Raw genomic sequence first — 22,360 nt, 5'->3', positions numbered from 1 at the left:
AATTTATGAGCATGACTTTATATACCTCACGTACTGATGTATTAAACGTCCTGAAGAAAGCCAACATTAGGGAAAACTTTGTACTTGTATACACAAAACGGTTGGCGATTTGCTTTATCGTGTGTGCGTGGCGCTGTTGGTTTCTACGAAAGAGGTGATATATATCACGTGTGAAGATTTTCTTTCGTGTTGATTGCTGCGGTTCTGTGTCGGTAGTGTTGTGTAATTTCAATTTGGTATATTTTAGAAAGCTAAAGGTAAGTTATATAAATAGTAGATTTATTTATTAATGTCATCAAAATTTCTAATGCTGAGAAACTTTGTGTTGTATACTGAATGTACAGTAAAATGTATTTGTTGATATGGTTTGAATATTGCAGTGTCCAACAAGCCTACCCCGATTTATTTAGTTACTGTAAGTGTTACTATTTACAGGATTAGCAGTAACTGACCACGCGACTGAGTTGTCGCAGCAAAAAAACTTCCTATTTAGAGTGAAGCTAAATAACAATGGATAATAGCAAATTAAATCTAATTTTCTTGAATTCTTATTTATAAACTTAAGTAAGATTAAGATTGGATTGCATTGTTTCATCAGTTTAGTATTTTTTCTGTTTAACGATAATTTCGGCCCTTTTTCCAAATAATTGAATTGTATCTCTTAAGATCCGGCCAGACTAGAAAAGTTTAAGGAAGCAATAAGTACATATATTAGGTTACCAATGAAAAATAAGCTCATGAAATGTATAGTAATAAAAAATGAAATTAAAAAAATAATAAAATTTAGATATAGTTAATACTGTTAATGACAGTAACAGTAAAGAAATAATAAAGCATTCCTTACTTCTAGCATTGGTAGTTTTCAAGTAGTCACAAGTTTTGCACTTTTATTATTATGTTTGCCTGAATTATGTTTGTACAGCAAATATTGTTAAATGAATTATGGTAAATAATAAAAGTGGTGTATTTTTAATTCACTTGTGCACTTTGAGGCAAAATTGGGCAACATTTTCTTTTCATTACAGCAACCATGTTTGGGACTGATAAGAATGTGTTCATATGCAAATGTGTAAATATTGTTTTAAAGCATTGCTTTAACACTTAGTTAAAGTGGCAGATGAGATATATCTTTTGAAAATGTAGTTGTTTTTGTCCTTTTTTTTTGGGGACAGTCATGGTTCACTTCAACTACTTGAGTGAAGAGGAGCAAACAAAGCTGCGGCAGACTGCTGAAACTATTGTTGCTCCGGGTAAAGGAATCTTGGCTGCAGATGAAAGTACATGTAAGTTCAATTTCTTTTTTACCAGTGTATCGAAGATAATTTTGTGTAAAAACTTCATTGTTGGGTGCAAAACCTATCAAATATTAAACATAAACAAGTGATTAACATGTCCATAACTTCAGTTGTTTGAGCTCTGTTAGTTGAGTTTGTTATTTGAGTTGTAATCATGCCTTTGGTTGGAAAATGTTTGAATTATATTGTAACTAAATTTGCTGGGATCATTATTCTCATGTATTCAGTTCACTACATGGTAGTTACTACTCTTGTTACAGATTTAAACATTTGGTAGATTATTTGCTGTATCAATTTCTTTCTCAGAAATAAAAGTTAAGAGTTTAAAGGAAAGTTACAAATAGTAAAAACATATCAAATGCTTCTTAAGAAAAATGTTACAAAGAAAGCAAAAATTGTGCTCAGTTGTAACTAGTCACCCTAGTTGGGAAATAATATTAGAAATTAAAAACACTAACAATTAACAGTTTTTATTTTAATATTAGCATATTGTATGTGTATGAAAGTGAGGTTGCTGCCTATCCAATTTACTTATTACAAATTCTTTTATCAAAAGCACATACACTGTTAGAAGGAAAGTTGCAGGAATAAGCAAACTTCTTGACCTGACTTTTGTTAATCCTTCATTATACAAATGGATCCAAATTCTGTAAAATGTGTCTCATTATCAAAATAGTTTTTATATCATTGTATTATCATGTTTTTTTTTTTTTCCTGTGATATCTATCAAATTTATGCTGTAATTGTGATCTTTGTTTTTAGTACTGCATACTTTTTTCTTTTTCTACATTTGCCAGAAGGGGGCTCTCAAACTCTTTTCTCTACAACTAAAATTTTAGCTTTTTTAATTAGTGTATATACTCTATCCATTATCATAATATTTATACAACCTCCTTGAATCTCTTAGTAGCCATGTGGCTCTCTTTCAGATTGAGGCTTGAAGTTTATAAACACTTCACTAAAGGAACAGCTAACCTCACCTGAAGCATTTGAAATACAGGTTTACCTATTTTGTCTCTCACAGTGGTCTGCACATATGGGTCAGAAAATGTTGAGTGCTTAGGCTGTGATGATCTACATTCTGTATCATGGTGACTAGTTTACCTATACTAGTCTCAACTAGTTTAGTAAAGGTGCATCCTGGGATCTGTTAATGCATAGAGAACTTGCAATGTACATTTGTTTTTTAAAACTTTACAAGTGACATTCACTTGCAGAGTTGCAATAAAGACAACTATTATTATTATACTGATTACTGAACATGCATACATGTACTTGTGTTTTACAGAGTAAACTCGGGTACTGATAGATAGAAACCAACATAACAATGATTACATAAACAGTATTAGTGACAAACTACTTATGGGGGGGGGAACTCGCTCCTATTTTCTAACCTAGTATTAAAATGAGCTGTTTATATACTATAGCTTAATATGTTAGTGTCGTGTGTTTACAATAATTAATATAATGCTATGTCACAAGTCAACTAACAGTAAACACCATATACAAAACCTGAAGCTGTTGAGTGATTTTGTGCACTGTAGTTTAAACTAATATAATTGCATAAACCAGCATTAGTAAACTTGTAAGCTATTATTAATAAAATTGAATATGCAATGTATAAGTGGTAATAATAATAATAAAATATATATAGTGTAATAATTATGTGACAGCATATGTCTGCATTTGAAGAAAATGCAAACTGAATTCCTCATGAGGTCCTAGTAATTTTAAAACTGATAATTTGAACTGCAACACCTTGCATAATTTGTCAGACAATTTTCAGAGGCTTTAACAACAGGAAGGTAGGAAAGTTGTAATGAAATGTACCATTGAGATTTAAAATGCTGACCTACCATACAGAACAGTTGTTGCACATTTAAAGTAGAAGTTGGCATGGATTAAAAAATGTAGACCTCATTACCCACTCAGAAAAATACTTGATCACAGATCCTGTTTCAGTATTAATACATAAACTTGTATTAAATTGATCTCTCAAACAAACCTTTTAAACAACTAAAATATTAAATTTTATGTATAATTGATTACATGTTAACATTTATATGACAGCATATTTTTGTTAAATATTGTATTGGAAGATACAAGGTGGGGAATGCTTGTTTGTGCACAACAAAGTTATCACTGACACAAACCCAGCAGAGAACTGATTTCTTTCTGACTCTCTAGATGAGAATAAGAACAGTTGGCTTCATTATTATTATGGCCTACTCACTACTTTGTGATACTTTTTTTTGTCAAACCTTTACCCTGTCAGTTAAGCTCTAGTATTAAGGCAAAACCTGTTTCAACATCATATTTGTGCCAACCAGAAACCTGTACTTACAAATACATTGTCATATTTTCTGTTTGTAAATCCACAAATTTATAATGTACACATGGCTCGTTAAAAAAAAAAAAAAAAAAAAAAAAAAAGGTGGATACCAATGGTTTTATGTATCCAGAAATTGCCTGCCTCTGTATGTGTAAATTTTTAAATGCAACAGCATAAGATTTTCAACTTGATAAAACTGTGAAGGTGATGTTTCTCCCATTTTGTTTACAAAGAGTTTAATAACCATGCTATAATGAAAATGGGACAGTTGTAGTTGTTTAGGACCTGTAACTTTTTTTAATACTAACAGTTTGGAAGTCATTCATAGCCAGTCATAAGGTGCTTACAAAATTACAATTAAGTAATTAACTCAATTGCAACTGAAATTTATTGTTGATAAAGTGACGTTACTGGTATTTTCAAGCATGTACTGTAACTGTTTTGTGTTCTATGCTTCAAAAGCTGTAAGAATATTTACGAGGTTTTGAGATAGTATATGTTTGCAAAATGATCATCTGCAGTTTCTGTTCTGTGAATTATTTGTAATAAAGTTTCTCTGCAACTTAATTGGTAATATAAATTTTCTTTTTAACTTGTCAAGTTTAACAATTATGGTTTTTAGTACTGGCACAAGATATTCTGGTTCATCCAGTGAGTTTTAAAATTTTTCATCTAGAATTGCAATCTACAACTGAAATGGATGTTTAGGGGATGTTTGTTTGTTTGTTTTTCCTTCAAGCTGTACTTGTAGGAAAGACAATCATTGGTTGTTTCTACTTCAAACACTTAATCACAGAAGCTGTTAACTTATGGTATGCCAACAATGATGAAGGGGGATTAGTGCACTGTATTGTTTCATCATTTAGCTAGTAAGCATTCAAGATTAGCAAAAAAATTACTGGTAGCCATTTTCATAGTTTTTTTTTTTTAACCATCTTATTGTATCGTTACACTTTTCCCCTACATTCCAGAACAGAAGCAATTTGTCAGTTTCTAGTGGCCAGCAGTTAAAAACAAAACGGTAAAATTTAAATATTTAGTATTAGAATTTTGTAATATGCTATGTGAATACCCTTTTTATATTTAATATTAGTGTAATCAAATAGATAATTATATCTCCAAAGCTAAACATCCTAATATTTACAATTGTTTCAGTGAGATGTACTTGTGTGGCTTTTAATGTCATCTTCTTTTTCAAAATGTAACATGCACTTTTCTGTTTTCTCATCTTAACCAGTAAGTTGTTGCACATGAATAGTCTTTTTTGAAGTAACAAATATATATAGTTGAAGTAAGAAAACATTGCAAAGATGTGATTAGCATAACCTTGATATATATAAAAATTAAGTTTTTGATTGAAGACAAAAAAAAAAAAAAAGGCTCTTCAAACTAGCAATAAGAACATTCTTTTAAGATTGGTAGTAAAGGTTACAGCAGTTTACTGGCGTTAAGCCAACCCAGGTAACCTCTTGTAACAAGTTTGGAGAGAATAAAATGAAAAATATTAATAGTATCTGAAGAAAATGTGTTCCCTGAAGGTTAGCTTATTCTTTCTAGGTATAATTACAAGCTGTAAACACATTACAATTATTTTGGTACTGTGAAGGCAGAATAAATTTTCTGGAAATGATAAAGTTAAATGTGTGACATCTTTGCGTTAATTACCTTAAATCAGGGGTTCCCAACCTTTTGGCACTGTCGACATGAAAATGATGAAATAATTGACATAATTGATGAAATAAAATTAATGTTATCCCAAGCTACTTCTAACAAGGCTTCACGACCCACCGGTTGGGAACCCCTGCCCTAAATCAAATTATAAACCAACAATGCAAAGATTGTTGTTAATTCAAAGAAATAACTTTCAAAATATGGAAGGCTTTAACACTGCGGTGTGTCTTCATGATTGAAAAATAATATTGTAAAAATGCATTGACACAAAGATGACTAGTTGTTTTTTTTCATTTGGTTATTTTTAATAAATTTGCCAAGATCTTTACTTTTCTTTAGGATGTTACAAGTTTCACTGTTAGAGAACAACAAAGTATGGACAGTGTTGTCTTTACCACAAATAAATATTGAAGTAAATGTTTAGTTGATTTGTTTTTGTGTGTATGTGTGTAATGCAAGTTTTTATCTTTAAAAAAAATTGTCACTTTGACATGACCATGTTATTTGTAATGAATATGCTGAAGATAAAACTAGTGTATGGTTAATCTGACTTATCTACAGATAACACCTGTAGAAGCTTTTACCTGAAAATTTAATTGCCATGTGACTTGTATGAGGCTTCATTAGTTTCTCTTAATGCACAGAATTTTATTTAATTTATAAGTGGCATCACAAAAATTGAGTATTAAAAAAAATTTGTAAGTTATTTTTCATCACTTTCCTTATTTAAACACTACAGGTTTTACCTGTTAGTGTTATACTTTATTGATATTTTTTATATGATGGAAATAACAGATCAAGTCAAATATGTGAAGTTTTTACAAGTCCTTTTTTGTTTTTACTTCTATTTGATTTTTGTTTTGTTTACAGAATGCACATAGATATTATGAAAATAAAGTTGTGACATGTATTGCAGGAACAGTATATCTTGTGAGATTTAGAACATGTATTAGAGTTGTACTTAGTCTTGGACTGTGCATGGGTTGCTGTGGTGATTTTTCACCTTCTTGTCTCTTTCATAGTTCATGATATTTTAACCACACATTTGTCTTTGATAAATCAGCCTGTTACTTGGACACATTCATCAAGACAGTATGTCACTCTTAGCAGATAGACTGTAGTTCTTTTCTGTTTTTCCTTTTTATTTAATTAATATTTGTCTTTACAAAACTAAATGTTAAAGCCATCATGAATTCATGATAGATATTTTTTAAAAATTGCAAAGTACAATACTTCTGTAAACATTTTAGCCACAATGGGAAAGAGGCTAGCAGGAATTGGAGTAGAGAACACAGAAGAAAACAGAAGACAGTACCGTCAACTGCTATTTACTAGTGATGAAATAATGAAAGAGTACATCAGTGGTGTTATTCTCTTTCATGAGACTGTATATCAGAAAACTGATGATGGAACTTCATTTGTTCAGATTCTCAAAAATCGTGGTATAATACCAGGTATCAAGGTCGATAAAGGTGTTGTTCCACTTATGGGAACAGATGAGGAGTCTACTACTCAAGGTAAGTGTTTGGTTACTGTTTCCAACATATTATCATAGTGTCTTCATGTGCATTTGAAATCATATTTTAAAAAACTTTATTTCAGTTGGATTTATTTTCCATATTAACTTGGCCATCTTCACGTGATAAAGAAAGATCCGTGTAATAAATATATTTTAAATGCTGACTCGTAATACTGCCACCAACATAATCAATTTGTTTATTTGAATTATGGAAGATTTTTAATGGCCTGTATTTGTAATCGACCAGAGTGTAAGAAGTGTAAGCTACTTTCATAGTTTCTTATGTCAGCAATTGATTGATATATTTCAGGAGTGGCCAAACTTGCTTAACATCAGAGCCACAAGACATGAACAAATATTGTAATTAACTATGCTAAGCATATTAAATATGGTGACAAACTGCAGAAACATCTAAGAAAAATATGCAAATTATCAGGCTATTTATTGCTAGAAGTCTTGTGAATTTCCATCTTGGTTGTGAGTTGTTAATTCTGGCTTATATGTTGTCAAGGCTATATGAATTAGCTCCATCAGGTCTTGATTTGTAAGAATTGCAGAAGGAGAGTAAATAGTCTTTGATATTGAAATAAAAAAGACCACAAACTGGAAGAATACAAAGATAAATTAGAAGGACTGCTTGATAATGTTTAACAAGTTTTGAGGATTTGCAGAAGCTGAAGCCCTGCCTTTCTTGTAAATCTATTCATGGTTTATATGATCAGAAACTTCATTACAGAGTACAGGGATTCACAGCAGTATGTTGTGCTGAAAATTGAGATGAGTTGTGCACTGGTTTTCTTCAGTTCAAGATATTTTATTTTTGAAACTTGCTTCCACAACTAAATTGTAGAATAGAATTTATGGATCATCTTCAGATCCAGGTCCTCCTGCAGTTCTATTAATTCCATTTTTATAGCAGATTGTGTAACCAGAGCTTTGAGAATTGGACAACCATCATTGATCACATCAACCATGAATGGATTTACAAGAAAGGCAGGGCTTTAGCTTCTGCAAATCCTCAAAACTTGTTAAAAATTATCAAGCAGTCCTTCTAATTTATCTTTGTATTCTTCCAGTTTGTGGTCTTTTTTATTTCAATATCAAAGATTGTATTTACTCTCCTTCTTGAGATTGGGGATATAACTGAAGTTTCTTGAAAGTCTTTATTTTATTCTGAAAGCTGAAAATTGTCTGAGTAAAATAAGAAACAATCTTATTCTTCCCCTGTAATGCAAATTTGAGAGTTTGTAGATGATTCATTACATCAGTAAGGAACGTTGAATCTTGCATCCATTCATCATTTCCCAGTTGAGGAAAGAATCTTTTTTTCTTCAAGAAAAGTAATAGGGTCCAACAGAACCACAAACCTATATAAGACATTGCTGATTGACAACCACCTCACAATACAGTAGAAAGAGACCTTACTGGGTTTATTTTCAAGCTCCAGTTCTTCAATAAAATTTGTGAATTGTTGACAATTTTTAATAAATAAATTTCATAACATCTTACTTCTGAAATATCTGGCTGCTAGATATTCACCATGAATAATGCAATGAACTGGAAGAAACTCTGAAAAGCTGGAATTGCTTTACATAAGTACAATTAATCCTGCATTTTTTTCCCCACCATTGCAGGTGCTCCATGTGTTGCAACACTGAGTTTTTATCTAGTGAAATACCAGCATTTCTTAAGGCTTTGTCAAGTGCAGTTTTAATATCAACACCACAAGTAATTTCTTTTATGCCACCAAGTCTGACATCTCTCTTTTGTCACAATTACATCAGAGAAAACATAATGAAAAAATACTGCTAGTTGTGGGTTGTCTTATGTCTGTAGATTCATCAAGGGCTAAGCTGAATGCAAGGGAATTCTTTAAGTTATTTTGCTTGTGAAATCAGCACTAATGTGGGAGATGTGTATTTCTGTAGTGTGGCAAGAAGCTGGTGTTTGTGCTATTAGTCACTGAAGTTTTGTTATTTGATTCTAATGCTGCAACAACTTCAGCTATATTTTTTTCACAAATTCACCATCAGAAAATGGGCACTTCAATCATTGTATCAACTTTCTCATCGAATGTTATCAACAGTCTGGTGGCTATTTAATGATGACTTAAACAGAGTTAACTTGTTTTTCTGTAATTCTGATTTTAGGTGGATAATTAGATGGTGTTTGGTGGTGTTTCAGATTAGTGGCTTTGTAATGACTGAGTAACAAATTGTAGATAAGACACAGATTTACCTCCTTTAACAGTGAATGCAAAATCTTCCTCAAACTCTGGCTTAAAATTTCTGTTTTCGTCTTTATACTTTTGCTTCTTGCAACTTAACACCACTTCCTTCACAAAACTTTCACACACTTCTAAAACAAAATTAAAGTGAAAAGAAACAAGCTTAACAAGTGCAATACAACCAAACTCTACAGTACCCAATAGCATACTAACACTCCACTAATTTCACTGCCTGCCACACATTTCACAATCATATGATTGCAAGCCATGCCCACTAAAACTAACATTGTCAGCACCAGCTTGTATAATTACTGATTATCCAGTACAATTCCCCTAATTCTTGTCGATCCGAAATTTTTTATAATCCCCGACTCAAATCTTGAATTAAAATTAGGATCTAAATTCAAATATATATTCATCATGAACATTAAACTTACCTTTTAATCCAGGGGACTCTCAGTTTATACCTGTTTAAATAATTATAAAGCTTAAATTTTTTATTTTCCTTTTATAGTAATTGTGATGCAACAAGGAGCTCATCTTGATGAGAAACCCACTTGAAATAAAAATTACATCTAGGAATGGCTGGTATGGGTATTAACACTTATTCATGAGTAGGGAATAACGATTTCACCTCTGTAGTTCATTTTCATGCTAAGAAAGAGTTTGAATATGACTGTTGATGGACATGTCTTAGGGTCGAGACAATAAATGGGAACGGGGTTGTAGGGGGCATTGTATGTGGGTGTTAGGTTATTAATTAGTATAGGTATAAAGTTGTTCCTTTTTATATTGGTTTAATTTTCATTGTAGTTACTGTATAAGTAAGGCTTCTTTGATTTGGCATTTGTTTATATTTTGTTTCCCTAACTTAATATCTGGGTGTTTTCTATGGCTATGTTTATTTGATTTGCAGTCTTCAAAAACATGTGAAGGTTTTTTTTTGCATTCTTTTTTAATTTAGTCTCCATTTTTCTACTTGTTTCTACAATATAGAAGTCATGGCAGTTGTTGCATTGTATTTTATAAATAATGTTGGTGTTGTTTGTCAGTGTAATTTTTTACATGGTATGGACTTTAGTTTTGTACCTGGGTTTTGAATAAATTTGTTTACTGGCATGATGTCCTTTAAATTTTTTTGTTTATATTGGAAATGTATGGTATGCAGTAGCATAAGGTTTTGTAGTTTGCATCTTGGGGTTTATTGTTTTTATTTGTTATTGATCTAGGTGTGTATGACTTTTTCAACAGTTTTTGGAGGAAATTTGTTGCTGTTGATGAAGTGTTTTATTTTGTTGATTTCATTAATTTTATCAGGGGAGCATACTTTTGTGGCTGTTTTTATTTGGTTTCTTAATATGGTGAGGTTTTTGTTTTCTTTCATGTGCTTAGCCCTGGTGAATGTATAATCAAGAATGGGTGATTTTTCTGTGCATTTCTATTTTGAATCTTGTATCAGTTCTAATGATTTTTTGACATTAAGAAATGCTTTTTAGTTAGTTTTCCTGTTCACAGGTGAACTTAATGTTGGGGTGTATAGATTTAACACAATTGAAAAAACTGTGTTCTGTAAATGTGACTCTCTAGCAATTGTATCATCAACATACCTGTACCAGTATAGTGGTGGTTGTAAGGCTGAATTGATCACTTGTGATTCAGTGTGTCATAAAAATGTTAGCTAGAACTGGTGACATGGGATTCTCCATACTTAGGCCATTTATTTGTAGGTAGTTTTGCTTAACATTTTTAACATTGAGTTAAATCAGATTTTCAGTTAGTCAGAATTGGTTTTCAACCTTTCAAGAAATTCTTTTTAAATGTATATTTTTGCACAACATTAAAATATTTACCACTTGTTGGAGCCAAATAATGAAGTTAAATTAATTAGTGACAGGGAGTTGCTTGTTATGAAATTTTGGCTAGTTTGTGATTTATTGGTATATATTATATAACTCTAGTCAGATTGGAAATATTACTAAACCAAATACTAAAGTGTTATTGTAATGAAGGTGATCATAATGCTTGTTTTCTCTTGGTTTACTTGGTTTTCTGTTTAGAATCTGAGAAATGCTAGATTTATTTACATATTAAAATGATAGCAATTAATAATTTACATTTGAAACTACGTAGGTGAACTTATGTAACCATATCTTCTTGATTGGGTATGTGAGTTGTTAATATTAGTTTTATAATATCCTACATACACTATATGCAACTGCTCTTCATTTTGTAAAAGTGATTCTTAAATCTTCACAGTGATTGACAGTTAAGTCTATTCTACAGGCTTAATTCCACTTTATTGTTTAACATCTGTATATTCCATTATTATAAATGGATTTTCCTTCTTTAATGTAAGAAGTTTCATAATATCTACTATATACATAGTAATATGTGGAGAATATAATAAGGGCAGGGATTCATTGACAAAAACCACACTTCTCAAGTGTGGTAGGACAAGACATTTTGTTTTGAGATGGTGTTCAAGGAGGCTGTGTGGACTCTGGTTTGATTTTGGTATATGAGTAAAAAGTCATAAGAAGCAAATAATTCTTTTTCATTCCTATTGTAAACCTTTTTAAAAAATCTAAAACAAAGTGGTGTATTAGTTAGTATTCATACTTAATAGCATATCAGTTATCTGGTTTTACTCCACAGACCAAAAGGTTTCAATGTGCCGTGCATTTTAAAGTTAACTTTTTCTTAATAATTCACAATAAATAAGGTGTGGAATCGAGCATGCCTTTTTGTAGTTTTTTCAGCTTTTGACTGAGAAAAAAAGGCACTTTTGGGACTTGATGAAGGCAGAGAATTGCACCCATTGGCCATTCATTGCTTGTGTAACTGTGTGTATTTGGTACATTTGAGTTGTAGGTTTGTAAGGTAGAATATGTGAGATAGAAAACCAAAATAATTGTGCAGTTTTTTGTCTGGATAGCTCAGTGTGAAGATTAATACATATGTAGAATGCAATGTGTTAGTTTAAAAAGAAACATTGTGTTGATCTCATTTTTAATTTTAATATTTTAAATGCTTGCAGTGCACAATAAAATTTTATTTGGCCAAAAGTACAAGACTTCATAAATTTTGGTAGCTTTAGTTTACTATAATCAAGTGGAGAAACCTACATGAGAAGCAGATAGTTCTATAGAGAAAAGGTCTAAATCATCGTAATCTATTAGGATGGTATGAGTATTATAAGTAAGGAGTCAATATTTCTTTCCAAAATTGTGCATTATCTCCAGTTGACTCTTTATCTCTATTTAACAAAGAATTACTTAAAAGCACAAAATTACAGATTCTCTCGTATTTAATTCACTTTTAACATTAGATTTATTTTCTATTTAAAACTCTGTTTGTCAGGTTTTTACTTCTGATGATGATGGCATAAAGATACTGAAGTGTCTCTTGGTTTTGGCTGTTAGCACAAATTTTTTGTGCACTTCAAACATTGATTTTATTTCAAATGTTAACTTCTTGCACAAGTTGTTAAAATTGAATCATCATTGTACTTGTATGTTGTACTTGTTCAAGTGACAAGGCATGATCTGTATGAAATGGGGTTGATGTATAATTTGTAGCAGGAAACTAGAGTTGTTCAGAATAATTTTAGAGAAACTATTGGTTAACGTATTAGTTTAATTCACTAGGGTTTTACCAAAGTAGTGTGAAAACTTTACTAAAAATCCATCATACATCAAAACAGCAAAAAAATCAGTTTTAATGTAATTTGTGAAAGTAAAATAAAACCTTCAAATTAATCAAACTATAACTTACTTGGTGATATCTAAGATTTTTAATGAATTTTAAGAGATGGTAAATCTGAAAAATATAAAACTATTTCAGTGTTGTATTCCAATTAAGTATTTGGTTATTTTTAACCACTGACATGAAAAGGAACAAAAATACAGAACACAATATACTTAAATTCTGCAGGGCTAGACGACCTGACTAAGCGATGCCAGGAGTACAAGGAACAGGGATGTTTGTTTGCTAAATGGAGATGTGTTCTCAAAATCCGAGAACACAACCCATCTCCTTTAGCTATCCTCGAAAATGCTAATGTACTGGCTCGTTATGCAACATGTTGCCAACAAGTGAGAGGACTTTTGTTTGTTTTTCTAATATATGAGCTATGCAGTTAATTATAAGTTTTAATAAAATAACTTGTATAAAGTAGAATTTGGTCAAATATGAAAGCACAATTAGATACAAACTTAAATATACTGTTGTACTTTAGAACTTTGTTTCCAGTTTTGAAGCTACTTTTTTGTCATACAAAGGTTGAAAAACTTTAACTACAAACATATTTCAGGTACTTATTGAGTGTTTGTAGCCATAAAGGTATTAGTCCCTTCCCGCTCCATGTTCGTAAATATGAAAAATGTGTACCGACAAATTGTGCAATATTCTGATTTAAAGTACAACATGTAACAACAGTGTTACAACTAAAAATCATGTAAAGCATTATGTACATCTACAGATATTATGTTTGTTTTTATACAAGGTTACTTAAAATTATGACAACTTTTGGAAGGGGCTTATTCCTTTAAAATGTATTATGGCATCATGCAATTATAGGATTTATTTTAGCTTGTACAAACTTAACTAGTCTTTAAATGTAACCTCATATTTTTGTGATTTTAAAATGGTTATTTGTCAAACATTTGTTTCTGAATCCCCTGAATTAAGTTGTTGGTTTTTATCTCTGACCACAATGGGATCTGTATATTGTGCTATCATTTATTTATATAATTCACTCTTTGAAAGACCACTTGAAATGGTCCTTTTGGACCACAGATTGAGAATGGTTGCTTTTGAAGTATTTGAAAATTTAAGACTGTAATATTTAAATTCTCTTATAAAGTTATTACCAATATTTAAAGTGATAGTTACTAATTAAACTTCTAATGTCTTTTTTTTAATTATTTAAAAATTGCTACAAGTAATTACTTGTTCTATTAGATTATTGTAAAAACATTCATTCTGCTATACTGTTAATTTTATAGGCTGGCATTGTACCAATTGTTGAGCCTGAAGTTCTACCTGATGGAACTCATGACTTGGAGAGAGCCCAGAAGGTTACTGAGAAAGTTCTTGCTGCAGTTTACAAAGCTTTGAATGACCATCATGTTTACCTGGAAGGTACACTCTTAAAACCCAATATGGTGACTGCTGGTCAAAGTTGCCCAATCAAATATACTCCCCAGGATGTTGCAAAAGCAACTGTAACTACCCTTCAACGAACACTTCCAGCTGCTGTTCCTGGCAAGTCCAAGTTGTTTTTTTATTGTTCTTACAGTGTTGTTGTTTTTATAGTATAACTTGTGTTAACAAAGGAAATATACTTTGTAGGAGTCACTTTCCTATCTGGTGGTCAGTCTGAAGAGGAAGCATCCATTAATCTTGATGCCATCAATAAATATCCAGGAAAAAAACCTTGGGCCCTTACATTTAGTTATGGACGTGCTCTGCAGGCAAGTGCACTAAAAGCTTGGTCTGGAAAAGGTGAGAATGTAAAAGCTGGACAAGAAGAATTCCTTAAAAGAGCTAAGGTCAGTTAATTACACAATACTTTTTATCTATTTGAATTTCTTTATGGTTTTGTTTTTAATTTCATGCGAAGCTACGTAAGGGTTATCTGCACTAAACTTCCCTAACTTAGCAGTGTAAGACTAGAGGGAAGGTCAGCTAGTCATCACCACCCACTTCCAACACTTGGGCTACTCTTACCAATAAATAGTGGGATTGACTGTCATATTATAACAACCCTATGGCTGAAATGGCAAGCATATTTGGTGTGATGAGGACTTAAACCCTCAACTCTCAGATTTTGAGTTGAGTGCCTTAACCTCCTGGCCATGCCAGGCCAAATTTCTTGGACTTAGCTAGTTAACTTCAGATGAATGTTATATCTGACTTTAAAACAGTTTGCTTGTAGTGTGAGAAATTGGTTAGTGTAGTTTTACAAACATTATTCTACATTATTTCAGGCACTTGAATACTGTCATTATTCTAATTAAATTATCTTTTTTCACCATATTGCATGTGCATTACTTTATTGGATCATGCTACTGGTATATCAATGACTAAAATGTTGCTATTAGTGGGTGTATTTATTGCAATGCTCCAATGATATCATTTACTGATAACAGATGATGATTGATTATATTGCAATTTAGGGCTGTAAAAATATAACTTGCTGTAAATCTTTTTGATAGGTAGTAACAAGTTAAACTAATAATTAATGCTTGTGTAAAAGTTTCTTAAGTGATGCAAATGTTCTATATTCAAAATACTGGAGTTAAAAATTAATTTAACTTTTAACTATTTGTTTGTTGTTTTGTTTTTTAATATTTCTATTCAACATATTTTTAGTAACGTACTCGATCATTTAGGAGGTTCTTTTGAATTACTTGGTAAACATAATGCCAAGTTATTTAATAGACAATTTAACTTATGCAGAGTAACTGAATAGAGAATATGAATACAAACATCTATATCAAAACTTTTAAAATAGAGCTTGCAACACTGTACCCTTCCAGGATTATAATCTCTTGGACAATTCTAATATATAAATAATGCAGTGAATGAATAATCTTTTGGACTGCAACCCTTCAGAATTCTGTGAACATGCAAGTCTTCCCAACATATGTTTAGCTTTAGTTTGTTCTGTATTCTCAAGATAGTTGTTATGGGTATTAACACTTTTAATTAAAATAAAGTTCAGAACAACATTTCAACCTTTGGTCATCTTCAGGTTCCCAAAGAGCTTACAAACTGACCCTTGGCAGGCACAAGTCTTAAGTACAAAAGTGTAAATGGCTACAGGATTATAGTAGCATTGCAATTAGATGCTAGGTTACTAATCAGTATAGGTATAAAGGTGATCCTTTACATTGGTTTAATTTTTGTTCTGGTTGTTGTGTAAGTATGACTTCTTTAATTTTGCATGTGTTTATATTTGTTTCCCTACGTAATATCTGGGTGTTTTTATATGGTTGTATTTATTTGATTTGCAGTCTTCAAAAATGTGTGAAGGTGTTTCTTTTTGTTCTTTAAATCTAGCTGCCATTTTTCTGCTTGTGTCCCGATATAGAAGTCGTAGCAGTTGTTTCATCATATTTTATAAATTATGTAGGTGTTTGTTTTTGTCAGTGTAGTTTTTACATATTATTGACTGTAATTTTATACCTGGTTTTTGAATGAATTTTGTGTTTACTGGAATGTTGTGCTTTTAAATATTTTCCAATTGTTGGGTACTTTTTCACTGGAAATAAATGGTATGCAGCAGTGTTAGGTTTTGTAGCTTTGGATTTATTATTCTTTGATCTAGATGTATGGGTATAATTTTTTCAACTGTTTGTTTTTGGAGGAAACTTGAAGTGTTGTGTTATTAGGTTAATTTTATTTTTAATTTTATTAGGTGAGTATAATTTTGTAGCTGTGTTTATTTGGTTTCTTTTATGTTGAGCTTTTGTTTTGTTTCATGTGCTGGGTCTCAGGGAATGTATAACCCAGTATGGGTAATTTTTTTTTTTGTGGATTTCTATTTTGAATTGAGTATTGGTTCTTGTGATATTGAGGTTTAAAAAATACTGTTTCATTTATTTTTTTCCTGTTCATAGGTGAACTTGATGTTGGGGTGTATAGAGTTAACTTGGTTGAAAAAACGAAGTGTGTGTTCTGTAGATGTGGATTCAGCAATTGTATGATCAACATATCTGTACCAGAATAATGAATTATGTAAGGGCTGCTAATTGGTTGCTAGGGGTGTGTATCAATGGTTAGCTTTAGAACTTTATATCTAAGACCATCTTGGAGGCTTCAGTGGTTGGAACTTCTGTGAATTGGGAGATTATTTCAAGACCTTTCATTAAGGTTTTATGAATAAGTTGAATTACTAGTAGATTTAAAAGTCAAGTCTTTCATATCATCATGAATTTAGTTTTTCTTTTACAGTGAGAATTGTACAGCTGTATCAGTCTAAATGGAATCGTCTTATCAGCCCTGACATCATAGCAGATTTTAATGTTATCACTATAATTTAAGTTTTTCCCAATTAAAGTTGTGCATATTATTGATGTTCCTTAGTCTCTCTGCATATTCTCTGTAAAAAGTTTACTGAATGACTATTCTTTTTATGTGAGTACAGTAGAAAGAGATCCCATGGTACTGTAAGTTCACTTCCAAATATTAGTAATAAGAATATATTACATGTAACTTCATGTACTGCTATTCAATAACTTGTAAATAGCAGTGGAGTATACTGATCCCATGTTTTTATGATGTTCATTTATAAATAGCTAATTGATTTAAAAAGTGTACAGTTGTATCATTTTACCATGCAGCAAAAAACAAAGGTGAATGATGGTTGTTGTCCTAGATCTGAATACAATTCCATAACAACTTCTACTTCTGAAAACAAACTTGTTGGTGAATGTTCTTGATAGGATTTTGCTTCCTGGCTGGGAACAGACTATATTTCTGGTCATTTTGGTTAAATAACCTATAACAAGCATGATCTATTTATTCCCACTGTTTCTATGTGCTTCAACACAGTATAGCTGCAGTTTCTTTCATGGATCTTTGTTCACAATATACACTGATTTATCTAGAGCTCTTCAGCAGTGGTCCTCACTTCATCCATTATCTTTAACACCTAAATGACCAGCTATTGGAAGGTGGTTATGGAATGCTTCAGAATTTAGACTGTGAAATTACCATCTTGGAGTCATCATTGCTGTATACTAGTATATTTTCTTTCTTTGTATAAGAAGCTCTCTTATTGGCATAATGAATTCCACTGTGCCCAGTACATTTCTATTTATTTTTTTAAATTCTTCATGTTTAGCAAAGTTTCAATCTCTGTTCATATTCAGATTGTTGTCTTGAAATTTAGTGAAAGATCAATTTTATTTTCATCAAACAATACCACTTCTGGCACACATGTTGTTCTGCTGCTGGACAAGTTATTTTGGGTTTGTAGTAAAAATGGTGAAGTTCAGTCCATGCAGTAGTAAACAATTACTTTTAGTATGTTTCCTTACAACCACATTCAATTGTATCCCTAATTTTAGAAGTAAAGTTTTAAACATAAACTTTGCAACTTAATATATCCAAAACTTCAAGTACAATTCAGTATAAACTACAAGACACGAGTCTAACTTAAACTTTTTTTGTAAAGCTAATTGACTGATTTTAAAAAACAAAACAAAAACAACTAACTCCAGTAATTGAGTATCATAACAGATACAAACTTTTAACTTCTGAATGGTTTGCCTAACATTGAATACACCCACTCATTTATTGCATGAGCCTTCTCGGTTCTTAACTATCACAATCTTTCTAGATCTTCTCATTGTAATGAGATCCTACTAGGAAACATCTATATTAAAACATTGGAAATGCATATTACACAACAGTATTTGATATCTAACTATTCTGCATAAAGTGTCTGGAGTCCATTATTATTGATCATCATAATTAATTATTTTGTTTTCTAAAGGTGTTAATGGAAAATCTTAACATTTAGCACTTAATATATAGTTATATTCCATTATTTTTATCAAGAGCTTAAGTTATTTTATCATTTCTTTATTCTAAAGATGCACAGGTCATGAACATTTTGGAAAGTTTTAAATAATTTTGTAATCCCTGGAAAATGCAGTTTGTTTGTTTTTTTTATCAAGAAGTCCTGAAAAAAAGTGTAACTCCATCTCTCCTAAGTTCCCCATATTTATTAGTGACAAGTTGTACCAAAATTTTTATTTCTGTTTTTGGGAAAATGAGCTGTAGAAATGTCACCCATAAAATGGGAGTTACAATGACTTTAACAGTGATCAGTAACAGGTTTTCATTGATGTACAATGTTGAAATAATATTGTTAGCATAAAATAAGCTCAATGTGTGTTTTTGATCAAAATCATAAAATTGCTAAAGTAAAATAATTTTAAGCATTTGAGAATTTCTCAACTTTAATTTTCATCAGAAACACTTAAAACACAAATTGTGTTTTTAGCCTAAGTTCTACACTAATTATTGTTTGCAATTTGTTAATAAAGAGCAAGATAAAAATGACAACAATAAAAGAGAAATGAGTGACATACCTAACATGTATGGAATATCCCATTATTTGTCGGTAAAAACAACCTGTTTACTTTTACCTGGTTAGGCCACTGGTGTTTTGTATAATGATCAATTTAGGCCAAAATATGAGTATCATTTTAGACTTCATTAATAAGTATTTTGGGACTTCTGCTTTGAAGAGACAATCCATACTTTAAATATAGTATTGTGATGTATGTTACTAATGTTCATGTTATTTTTTATCATTATTATTAGTTTTTCTTTCAGGCCTAAAATGAATAAAAATTCTTACAAAGACATTCTGTTATTTTACTTGTATTTAGTACACACTAAGATGCCATACACAAAGCAGCACCCTTAACAACAAATTAGTTATCCAGAGTAATTATTGTTTTAAATATGTGGATATAGTATGTCTTATCATACAAAAACACTTACAAGCTAAATATTTGATAAACATTGCTGTTGATCTGTACGTGGTTGGTATTATGACTTGTTACATATGATCAGTAGCACATCAATACATGTTGGCTGGTTGACCTGTTGGCAAATTGAAACAATACGTTGAATTACTAGTGTATGGTTTTAGTTGCACCCTACAGAAATTTTGTGTTGTATTGAAAGCGCAGTATTTGAGAAAAAGATGCAAAACCTTTTAACATGTTAATTGTATTCATTGTTACCAGAATGTTTTGTACAGATATTTCTTGAGTTTTTTATTATGTTATTGAAAATATTTAATTTTGGTGAAGTTGACAGTGTGTTTAAAATTAGTAAATTAGGCTTTAAATACTGGCTAATCTTGGAAAGATCCTACAGTTTTTTTTCTAATAGCCTATGTGAACCATGTGTGTTAAATTGATCTTCTATACTAAAATCAAACCCCATTGAAATTTTTTGGGTTATGTCCTGATTGATAGGAGCACATAACCAGAATTACTACTAAGTTGTAGATCCAGTAAATGTTATAGTAAGATATGTTTATATGTCAAAATGTTTTGACATGTATTTTTTACAGGAATTATATATTCTTGTTTATCAAGTTTCTACATTGCATGTGATTTGTTTGTGGTATTATTAATAGTTTGAATTTCTATTGGAACTGTCATTTCTAAGTTTTTTCCTCAGATATGATAATTTATAATTTGTACATATTTTTCTTAGGCTAACAGTGAAGCTGCTCTTGGAAAGTATACAGGTGGTGTTAGTGGGGCTGCAGCAGAAGACACCCTCTTCATCAAAAACCATCAATATTAAATGATTGAGTCAAGAAATTATCTTTAGCCCTAGTTTCTCAGTATGTTGCAAAACTGTTTTTTCCCTCGTAATTGAGGTCTTTTAGTTCAAATGTTTTTTCTTCTAATATGAAATAACCAAGAATGCATTTAAAACAGTTATTCAGAAAGTTTTTATTAAAATAGCAAGATAAATAATTTAGAACAATAATTGTTATAATAGAACTCTGCAAATTATAATATTTCATTATATTGTAGTTCCTGAAAGTATAAAGTTAAAACTGATTTAAAATGTGTAATAACTAATGTAGATGAAGCTAGAAAGTAAAATATCTGACCTGTTGTATGATTTAAAAAAAACGTCACTAAATCTTTCTCTGCATTAAAAATTAGTAACACCAGAGTTGGTCATTTTGTGGTTTCTTTTAATAATCGTGATTTATGTACTGAAAGAAGAAACTTTATTAATTATTCCTAAGCATAATATATCTCTTCTCTTCTACACAAATTCCTCATTTAAAACCATGCAGGAAGTACTTTCCATAAACAAATTCACATTTCTAAAATGTATACAGTTAAGAAAAAAAAAAAAAGCTATATGGTTTTTATATATCTTCAGATAGTAGCTGGACTTGTGCAATTAGTTGTTTTATATACAAAATAGCTACACTGGATGGGTAAACATTAATACTGAATACAACTATTTAATACATTCTTAAACTATTTCACAAAAAACAATTACACTGTGCACAAATCATACAAATGATAGTATTCTTTCAGCTTTAAGATATGTTTGATATGAAGACTTGAACTTGACGTGTAAAGCAAAAAACACTTAACAATAAAAACCCTATTTCTCTAATTTTCTTTTTACATGAAATGTGTTGACTAAACGAAACTAGGATAATTCTCTTATGAAATAAGTAAACGCGCTTTTTCAAATGCAGACTGTTGATTTTGCAGTTGAAGTCTTGTAGTAAGAACATGTGAAATTGAAAAACAAGCTAAGTCTACTGTGCTGGACTCACTAACTTTAGCAGTGAAAGAGTAGAAGGAAGTCCACTTGTCATCATCATCCAGTGCTAAATCTTGGGATACTATTTTACCAATGAACAGTGGAATTGGTCATTATATTATAACGTCTAAACTAAACTAACGTGGCAGGGGTTCAGTTTAGAGAGAGAGAGAAATCAGAAGAGTTCTCTCTCCAACTGGGGTGTTCAGGAACTTTGTAGTTCCTCTTCGTCCCCTTTCGTGGATTGTTATTAAGATTAAGTGGTGTTTTTTTATTTTTTTTTATTTTAATAAATTAATTATCGTTATTATTCTTGACTTTTAATTATAACGTCCTGACTGCTGAAAGGATTTAATTGCATGACGGGATGGAGAATTAACCTTGCAGATTGTGAGCCGAGCTACCTAATATACTTTATTAAAATTCAGTACAGATATTACAATCTTTATACACAATATGTAAAACAAAAAATAAAACGTAAAAAATTAATGAACAGATTTTTATAAATTTCTGTATGACGCATTTTAAGCTCGTTGGTGTTCCAACAGTATACAGAGGTTTATAACACTACTAATCGAATCCCAATATTCACGATGCGGCCCATTGTTTATGTCCGTAATGTAATTTATATTTATTTTTGCACGTGGAGCTTGGAAGTTTTATGACACGTTTTTTAAGTGCACATAAATTTTTCCTTTTCGTTGTTGACTTGAGAAGGAATTTCATTCACTAACAATGTGGCATTAGTAGGCAAATATTTAAGAAGGAACAAGTTATAAACACGTGACAAAAATGATAAAACAATTTTTTTTAATTAAATGACAAAAATTGCTGTTTCCATTAATGACACAGGTGTCATCTTTTTTAATCAAAAATCCAGTTTTTGATTGTTTTCTCTGCATCTCAAGGCAGCTGTCATGGGTATTAACTTTTATTGATAAGGAGAGAACAACGTTACAATCTTCAGGTTGACAGAGTTT

General features: G+C 31.0%; 1 protein-coding gene across 3 annotated transcripts; it reads left to right on the top strand.

The window, feature by feature from the left end:
• Positions 1 to 100: 100 nt before the first annotated feature.
• Positions 101 to 20,768, top strand: LOC143239410 (fructose-bisphosphate aldolase-like). Of its 3 annotated transcripts, none has more exons than XM_076480440.1 (7): positions 101 to 257; positions 1,173 to 1,283; positions 6,549 to 6,815; positions 12,978 to 13,138; positions 14,051 to 14,309; positions 14,397 to 14,596; positions 20,295 to 20,768. In XM_076480440.1, exons 2-7 carry the CDS (start codon positions 1,175 to 1,177, stop codon positions 20,385 to 20,387), a joined length of 1,089 nt encoding a protein of 362 aa, XP_076336555.1. In that variant the 5' UTR covers positions 101 to 257; positions 1,173 to 1,174; the 3' UTR covers positions 20,388 to 20,768. The 3 variants fall into 3 exon arrangements, with proteins under 3 accessions (XP_076336555.1, XP_076336556.1, XP_076336554.1); XM_076480441.1 differs by having other exon boundaries at positions 119 to 258; positions 1,165 to 1,283; XM_076480439.1 differs by lacking the exon at positions 101 to 257 and adding an exon at positions 334 to 415.
• Positions 20,769 to 22,360: the final 1,592 nt, after the last annotated feature.

Source organism: Tachypleus tridentatus, chromosome 13 (genome assembly GCF_004210375.1).
Source record: "Tachypleus tridentatus isolate NWPU-2018 chromosome 13, ASM421037v1, whole genome shotgun sequence".
Lineage (NCBI taxonomy): Eukaryota > Metazoa > Arthropoda > Merostomata > Xiphosura > Limulidae > Tachypleus > Tachypleus tridentatus.
This window is presented reverse-complemented; position numbering and strand designations above follow the sequence as displayed.

Bases quoted from the DNA above. Each gene is read 5' to 3' on its own strand.
- LOC143239410 (XM_076480439.1), top strand. From the start codon at position 337: ATGTACAGTAAAATGTATTTGTTGATATGGTTTGAATATTGCAGTGTC. The intron at 416-1,172 runs GTAAGTGTTACT...TTTTGGGGACAG, and splicing joins CCCCGATTTATTTAGTTACT to TCATGGTTCACTTCAACTAC. The intron at 6,816-12,977 runs GTAAGTGTTTGG...TAAATTCTGCAG, and splicing joins TGAGGAGTCTACTACTCAAG to GGCTAGACGACCTGACTAAG.